At 38.8% G+C, this 9,405-nt stretch overlaps 1 protein-coding gene across 1 annotated transcript; it reads left to right on the top strand.

Moving 5' to 3' along the window:
• Nucleotides 1–217: 217 nt before the first annotated feature.
• On the top strand, nucleotides 218–4,233 carry LOC108373235 (uncharacterized; the record flags this gene model as incomplete). The annotated part of the gene is made up of 2 exons (XM_017629098.1): nucleotides 218–2,921; nucleotides 3,675–4,233. Coding segments are annotated over exons 1-2 (3,263 nt in total), but the record flags the coding sequence as incomplete, so codon positions are not given.
• Nucleotides 4,234–9,405: the final 5,172 nt, after the last annotated feature.

Raw genomic sequence — 9,405 nt, 5'->3', positions numbered from 1 at the left:
TAACCTAACCCAAGCCGATCTCGTATCAATATGCAATGTGTTGGGTATTGGGCATAATCAGAGGTGGGCACTACCACAAACAAGCGTGAGCTAAAAGTCAGCATGTGTTAGTGTACCTAATTCATTTTGCATGCTGTCGTGTTCTCATCGATGCGCTCTCGCTTGTATACGTACACGCAACGCTTACGCTCTTTTAGCACCTGCTAACTCTCTGCCCATGCCTGGGCATAATGGTGAGCAGTTGGCTGTTGGAATTTTTCGCAACTTACAACAGGGCAATTTGTTAAAGCGTGTCAGGCACGATGGCGATGCTGAGATCGACGAATCGAGCGACGACGAAGCGTACGAAGACATGGCGAGCGCAAATAACACAGCCATAGTGAACCAGCTCACTACCACATTAACGCATGCGCAAAGCAAAGCGCCGCAACATAGCATCAACAACGGCAACGACAGCGGCGGTAGCAGCAACAGAGCGATGAGCAACGAGAGTGAGGGAACGATGGCAGCACGCTTTGCAATCAGTTTTCGCGACATAGAGGAGAGTATTCGCAATTTCGACGGCACAAATTCTATTGCAGTAGAAGTATGGATAGAAGAATTTGAAAATCAAGCAGAACTAATGCGGTGGAGTGATTTTCAGCGGTTTCTTTTTGCGAAGAAGGCACTAAAAGGAATCGCGAAATTGTTTGTAGCGAGCGAACGAGGGTTGAACTCGTGGAGTGTACTGAAAGCAGCGCTGCTATCAGAATTTAAATCTAACGTAACCAGCAAGCAAATACACGAGACACTCGCTCAAAGCAAACGTGGTAAAAACGAATGTGTGTTTGAATTTTTTTATCGTTTGAAAGACATTTCGGCTCGTGGACATATTGACGACGATGCTTTTGTTCAGTATGTAATTGACGGAATAGACACAAAAACAACAAACAAAACCATTTTATACGGCTCAAAAGACATGAGAGAATTTAAGGAGAAATTAAAGATGTACAAAATAATGACCGAAAAAGAAAAATGTAGTGCTGAAACTCCAGTGCGCGTTCAAGCAAATGCAAAGAGAGAGGCAAAGGAGTTAATGTGTTTCAATTGTGGCGACAAAGGCCATGTATCGAAAAATTGTGATAATAAAGAGAAGGGCAGAAAATGTTTTGGTTGCAATTCATACGGCCATATTGCAAAAAATTGTAGCACAAAGAAAACAAACGACCCAGTGAGAAAAGTTAACACTGTTAGTGCCAAAAACGACATAATGCGTAAAACTATAAATATTGGAAGTTATAGTGTTTTAGCATTGTTCGACACGGGCAGTAGTGCTAACATAATGAGCATCGATGTTTATAAAAAGTTAAATAGTGGACAACTAACTGAGTGTGCGGTACAATTGACCGGTTTTGGTAAAGCAGCCAATATTAAGCCCCTGGGTGAACTAAAGCAAACCATAATAGTAGACGACGAAAAGTTCGGTTTAACGTTTTATGTTGTACGTGCTGAATATCTTGACGATAGTATCATAATTGGTGCGGACATTTGTTTAACCGCCGAAATATTAATTAATCCGTCGGGTTTGAAAATAAGAAAACTAACTAATGCTAATCAAAACGAAGAACTATCAGTGTTTAATATAGACGTAGCTTGCGAAAGTGAAGATATCGACATAGGCGATAACGCGAGTCTATCAGCTAAGCAAGAAGTGCGGGAACTTATACAAAATTATAAACCTTTAAAATCGAAAACTACAAACATTGAAATGCGAATTATTTTGAAAGACGAAACACCAATATTTTCGCGACCGCGTAGAATGGCGTTAACAGAACAAAGTATTGTTGACGACCAAATCGAAGAATGGCTTGAGAAAAACATTATTGAAGAATCGAACTCCGAGTTTACAAGTCCTATAGTTCTCGTTAAAAAACATGATGGTTCGGCAAGACTTTGCGTTGACTTTCGCAGAATCAACAAGGTAATTGTCAAAGATCATTTCCCTTTACCGCTTATAGAAGATCAGTTAGACAGATTACAAGAGGCTAAGGTTTTTAGCACCATCGATCTTAAGAACGGATTCTTCCACGTACCTGTAGCTGAATCAAGCCGAAGGTACACATCTTTTGTAACGCAAAACGGCCAGTATCAGTTTCGAAAGGTGCCGTTTGGACTTTCCAACTCACCAGGCGTATTCCAGCGACATGTTAATGCCATTTTTCGACATCTGCGGCGTAAGGGTATTGCTTTACCATATGTCGATGATGTCATAATTCCTGCTACAAATGAAGAAGAAGCTGTCCAAAATCTCAAAGAAGTCATCGAGGCATGTGAAGAGTATGGGTTAGAGCTGAATATGAAAAAATGCAATTTTTTGAAAACGCGTATACAGTTTCTTGGTCACATAATTGAGAATCAAAAGCTGTATCCATCTCCGGAGAAGATTCAAGCAGTAGTTAACTTTAAGGTACCGCAAACATTGAAGCAGCTAGAAAGTTTTCTGGGGTTGACCGGGTACTTCAGAAAGTTTATCCCGAACTACGCAATAATTTCGAAGCCGTTGTCAGAGTTGACCAAAAAGAGCATAAAGTTTAGCATGGGTATAGAGGAAGAGGGTGCGGTTAATCATTTGAAAAAGCTTCTAACCGAGAATCCAGTGCTCAGCATTTACAATCAGTCGTACGAAACTGAGGTGCATACAGACGCTTCTATAGACGGGTTTGGGGCAGTTTTGCTTCAAAAATCACCGGTAGACAGCCAGTTGCACCCGGTGTATTTTATGAGCAAAAAGACTACAGAAGCACAACGAAAGTATACCAGCTATGAATTAGAAATACTCGCAGTCATAGAAGCCCTGACGAAGTTTCGCGTCTACGTGTTAGGCGTCCACTTTAAACTAGTCACTGACTGTAATGCCTTTACTAAAACCCTTGAGAAGCAGAGTTTGTGTACGAGGGTGGCTCGCTGGATCCTTTTCCTTCAAGAGTACGACTATACCGTTTAGCATCGTGCTGGCACGCGTATGAAGCACGTAGACGCGCTCAGCAGGTATCCAGTGTTGGCGATAAGCGAGCATAACATTTGCAGGGGCATTGAACAAGCACAGGCTAGCGACGAAAAATTAAAAGCGATAAAAGAAATTATCAAAGACAACACAAAAACATACGACGACTATTTTCTTAAAGCCGGTATTTTGTACAAGTTAGTTAACGACGTCGAGTTACTAGTAGTTCCGAAATCTATGCAGAGGCAGATTATCGGAAAAGCACATGACAGAGGTCATTTCGCAGCTAAAAAAACGAAAGAGCTGATTTGCAGAACGTATCACATACCACGTTTAGATGAAAAAATTCAAGAGTACATCGAGTGTTGCATTCCGTGCATCATCATAAATCGAAAACGAGGCAAACAAGAGGGGTTTTTACATCCACTGCAGAAGGAAGACGTACCATTGTTTACTTATCATATAGACTTTTTGGGTCCGTTAGAGTCAACACATAAAGACTACAAACACATTTTGTCCGTCATCGATTCTTTCACGAAATTTTGCTGGCTGTATCCAACAAAAGCGACAACGTCCAGCGAAGTAATTACACGTCTTAATAACCAGAGTGCGGTGTTTGGCAATCCAGCGTACATCATCTCGGACAGGGGTTCTGCTTTTACCTCTCAAGATTTTTTGAAATATTGCGAAGCAGAAGGCATCAAGTTGGTAAAGACTACAACAGGACTACCACGCGTGAATGGGCAAGTGGAGAGACTGAATGCAGTCATTATTTCAGTACTCTCTAAGCTCAGCATCGACGATCCATCCAAGTGGTACAAGCATGTCAGCAAAGTACAACAAGCGATCAACTCAACATTCTGTAGAAGCATTGCTACGACTCCGTTTGAATTACTGGTTGGTACGAAAATGCGAACCAACCAAGACCTTCAGTTACAAGACTACATCAACAAAGAAATTTTGGCTACGTTCACTGACAAACGAAATGATTTGCGAGCACAGGCGAAAACTAGTATTTTAAAATTACAAAGCGAAAACAAGAAGACCTATAATCTTCGACGAAAGAGTGCAACGCGATATAACGTTGGTGACCTTGTAACCATAAAACGAACACAGTTTGGTAGCAACCTGAAACTACAGCCAAAGTTTTTGGGCCCCTACCAAATTGTTAAAGTTAAGCACAACAATGCGTATGACGTACAGAAGATGGGCAGTAGTGATGGTCCGAAAAATACAACTACTTGCGCAGAGTATGTAAAACCCTGGCCCAGGGTTGGCGACGACATAGATAGCGATGAAGCATTCGGGGCGAATACTTAATCAGAATGGCCGAATGTGGGAATATATTGTGAAGCTTACATTCAACAAGAAGAAGACGTGAACAGCCATGTATCGACGAGAAGACGATGAAGACGCAAGAGAGAAGACGATTGGAAAAACGACGAAAGACGAGGGGAGTTGAACGACGGCGATTAAACCGAAAAGACGTGTCGGCGAGAGTTTGCTAATTCAATTTGAAGAAGTGCCATTTAAATACTTTTGTACTCTCAACTATTAATCTTAATTACTTAAATAAAACAACCTACATATATATATTTTCCTTTTGGTATCGTAACTTCTTAGTCACAGCCTAACGCTTCAGCACCGCAACTTACGTTTTTTTGAAACCGTTTTCTAAATGTTGGTCCTTTTTATATTTTTTTCTGCCAAGTGACCATACCGTATTATGTACTTACTTATGTACAATTACATAAAGAAAAACACGGCTTAAGCCGAACTTTAACACACATACACACGTACACTCATGACGGCCTCACCGAACCATAAGCTAGCAAACTTTCTCACTCCAACACATTACTTTCTTTTCTGCATCAATTGGTCAACACAGGTTTGATTGGCTTGTAGTTTTGTATGTTCGATCAAGTTCGCACGCATACAACCAAACGCACACTAACGTATGTGGCAAACAGCTGGCGCTACAAACCATAAGTGGGCGTGGCTACGCCCATTTTCCAAAAATTTATAATATTCTTATTTTTCGTCTAAAAATTATTGCAAATATCAATTTTAAGTGAATTATCTTCAGTAGTTACTAAAATATCGCAGTTTTCGTATTTCTGGAAATTACCGTTATATGGGAAGTGGGCGTGGTTAAAGTCCGATTTCGCCCATTTTCAATACCAACCTACCTTGGATTAAGGGAAACCTACATACCAAATTTCGTTGAGATATCTCAATTTTTGCTCGAGTTATCGTGTACACGGGCGGACGGACAGACGGACAGACGGACGGACAGACAGACATGGCTTAATCGATTTCTTTTTTCATCCTTATCATTTATGTATACATTTGTCTATATCTATCTCGAATCGTTTTGGCTGTTACAAACAACCGTTATGTGAACAAAATTAATATACCCTTGTGCACAAGTGCGCTCGGGTATAAAAACTCTGGAGGACAATGATTTTCCGGGGAAATTAATTAAAAAGCTTATTCGCAACTACTATGTTCGTCCGAACGAAGGAAAGTAAAATGATGATTCAAATAAGAAAATTTACAAAACAGCAACTTATGTCCCAGGATTATCAGAGAGAATCAAATTTTCCAATCTATATGATAAAGAGAACGTCCAATTTGTATTTACAAGCATGAGAAATCTGATGTAGTATACAGTATTCCATGTATTGGCGACGGGTCCCACGTATGCAAACAAGTATATGTGGGGACAACCAAATCCAAACTTAAGGCAAGGATTTCCGCTCACAAATCGAACGTAGAATTAAGGAATACTTACTCGGACAACAAGACGGCCTTGTCATTCCACTGTAAAGACACGGGACATTACCCTGATTTTGATAATGTGAGTGTCTTAGAGGAAGAGAAAAATTACCACAAACGCTTTATATTAGAAATGCTCCACATTGTGAACACCCCTAATGATAAAAGGATGAATTTCAAAACCGACACTGAAAACTGTTCACACGTCTACCGCAACATATACTTAAGGCAAAACAAATAATCCTAATATTGTTGTCTATTATTCGTTCCGTGTCCGAACTTCTCTAGATAACATTGCAATGCTGGATGATTTGCATACATATTTATGTCGTACGGCGTGCCGTCCAATGCAATGTTGTTTTTATGTTTTTTTGTTTACAATTATTGTTCTTTCATTTGTTTATATTTTTATGTCCATTTCGTCTCGTTGTTTGGTTTGTTAAATCTTTTGTTTTTTGCACACATTAGTGTACCAGGCGCAGCCGAATGTTTAAGTTGTGCTTATATATAGTATGTTGACAGTCTTTTATGCAATTTTTGTAATTAAGATATTTATTGCATTCCTGATGATGACTTCAGACTGAAANTTCCATGTATTGGCGACGGGTCCCACGTATGCAAACAAGTATATGTGGGGACAACCAAATCCAAACTTAAGGCAAGGATTTCCGCTCACAAATCGAACGTAGAATTAAGGAATACTTACTCGGACAACAAGACGGCCTTGTCATTCCACTGTAAAGACACGGGACATTACCCTGATTTTGATAATGTGAGTGTCTTAGAGGAAGAGAAAAATTACCACAAACGCTTTATATTAGAAATGCTCCACATTGTGAACACCCCTAATGATAAAAGGATGAATTTCAAAACCGACACTGAAAACTGTTCACACGTCTACCGCAACATATACTTAAGGCAAAACAAATAATCCTAATATTGTTGTCTATTATTCGTTCCGTGTCCGAACTTCTCTAGATAACATTGCAATGCTGGATGATTTGCATACATATTTATGTCGTACGGCGTGCCGTCCAATGCAATGTTGTTTTTATGTTTTTTTGTTTACAATTATTGTTCTTTCATTTGTTTATATTTTTATGTCCATTTCGTCTCGTTGTTTGGTTTGTTAAATCTTTTGTTTTTTGCACACATTAGTGTACCAGGCGCAGCCGAATGTTTAAGTTGTGCTTATATATAGTATGTTGACAGTCTTTTATGCAATTTTTGTAATTAAGATATTTATTGCATTCCTGATGATGACTTCAGACTGAAATCGAAATGTAGACGATTTAAAAACAACAAAAACAGATTGTTTTATTTCAACCCGGCCTTGAGCTCAAAAAAATCAACAGAATCTTCAATTAACGGTCGAATATAAATAAACAATGAAAATGAAAAACATTAATTTTATTATTATTCTAATGTTCGTAATGTAGATATTAAAGAAAATTGAAAAGATCCCTTTGGCCAAATTTTCAAAATCTGGTTTTACGTCAGTTAAGGCCGTTCTGTTAAATGTTGGTTAGTCAATAGGTACATTCGTTTAAAATCTCCAGTAAAAAATGTCCAACAGCAAAATTCCGGCGAAATGTCATCTATTCTCTCGCAAGAGAAAAATATCCAAAATAGTACGCGAACGGAAAATTTACAGAAACTTGCAAGTTAGACGAACAGCTGATAAAATTTTTTTTTACATTCAAAAGTATAAAATTTAAAACGTAAGAAAACCAATCCCGAAGTCTTATCCTGACACAGTTCACGGACTAAACGAATAATTACCTACTTCCTACAAGTTTTATTAGTCGCATTTTACTATTTTATCTTCTAAACCATCAAATTTAATTAAGGGATTAAGGCGTAAATTCCAACCAGCTGTTTTTGATCAGCTGTTTTCATGTTGGCAGATTGTTGTTGGCTAAAATTTTTGCAGCAGAAGCTAACAGCTTTCCCTCAAAATGAAATGTCATTTTGCGCTCTCAGTTTCCCCTATTTTGCAAGTTTTTTGCGTACGCGAACACAAAAACCTGATTTTTTATAATTTTTATTAATTATCAGGAACGCGAATGTAACTAATGGTAAACGGTACTGTGACTTTACGAAATTTACGCTACGCGTACACTGCAGCCAGCACCGGCCGAATTGTGCTCGGCCGATATCGGCTATTTGCGGGCGATATGAATAAACTCTTGATTATATGAGCGGTCTCACACATAAACCGATGACCGAACCGAAATCGGCCATTGACGTCCGTCAGTGATGATAAATTCAAACATGTTTGTTTTTCTCGTCCGATGTCAGGTGAAAAAAACCAAAATGGACTGCGAAAAATTAACTTGTTGGGTGCAAAAAAAATTCACATATAAAATCACATGTTTAGAGTATGTCAATTAAAATTTATCAAAATATTTCACTGCTTACAAAATTGAAATGAAAACTAGATTTGTGCGTACAAATGCGGTCGGAAAATAATCTGGTTAAGTGTTCGCATCAGTTCGGACGGTCAAATTGTTCGGCCGAAATCGGTCAGCCTATCAGATGCAATGTGCGCCTAGCGTTATACGTTGTACCAAAAATTGAAAATATACGACACGCAGCTGTTTTCAACAGCGGATGTTTTAAATCTGGTACTTGTTTCCGGAATTCAAGCAATGGCAAAGCTTTATGTTGCATTTCCAGTGCCCTATCTCCTTATAATTCAAAAAACTCCAACTCTTCTTCGCTTTTCTTAAAAAGGAGTATTTCGGATATTGTAAATTCATCCTCAGTTATATTACATAAAAAAGGGTCTATGAAGTATGCAAACGTACATTTAAATAATTTCAAATCAGCAAATATTTTTTCAAAATCGTCTTTTAAATCATGTGCAATATTTTTTCTAGCCATGGAAAATTATGAAATATTCTTTTTTTTTTTAGATCGTGAATAAAAAGACGTAGTTTAGCTTCAAAACTTAAAATAATTTCCGACAAATCAAAAACATTTTTATTCTTTCCATGTAGAGACAAATTCAAGTTTTGCAAATGTTCCATCATATCGGTAAAGAACATTAAGTCAGAAAGACAATTTTCATTCTCTAAAGTAAAAGGAGCCAAGCATAGATAAAAAGAGCCGCACCTTGCTAAGCAAAGAGCCGCATTTGGCTCAAAGAGCCGCGATTGCCCACCGTTGTTATATACAAACCAAGGCATAACAAATGACGGTGATACTTTGTTTTAACCGCAAGAACAAATGTACGAATTGAATTGGAGAATGTAATTTATTTTGTCGACCGCTGTGGTGTAGTGGTAAGCAGTGCGCGCTTCCACTCCGCAACGCCTGGGTTCAAGCCCTGGTCAAAGCAACATCGCAAATATAGAAAAAGGTTTTTTCTTAACAGCGGTCGTCCCTCGGCAGGCAATGCAAACCTCCGAGTGTATTTCTACCATGAAAAACAGCTTCTCATAAATATACAATCGCCGTTCGGAGTCGGCGTAAAATTGTTGGTCACTCACTGTAGCGCACGCCACAAATCCGAGGAGAAGCTCGGCCAAACATTAACATATGTGTAAGCGCCACTCTATTATTATTATAACTGTGCCTTAGACGGTCCCAAGCCCGGTTGAGAAAACAGTAGGGAAGACAGGGGGCTTTGGTATTTCCAG

The sequence above is a fragment of the Rhagoletis zephyria genome, unplaced genomic scaffold (genome assembly GCF_001687245.7).
Source record: "Rhagoletis zephyria isolate East Lansing unplaced genomic scaffold, Rhagoletis_zephyria_1.1 Rzeph_scaffold_06494, whole genome shotgun sequence".
NCBI lineage: Eukaryota > Metazoa > Arthropoda > Insecta > Diptera > Tephritidae > Rhagoletis > Rhagoletis zephyria.
Note: the sequence above shows the minus strand (reverse complement) of the source record. Positions and strands in the feature narration are given on the sequence as shown.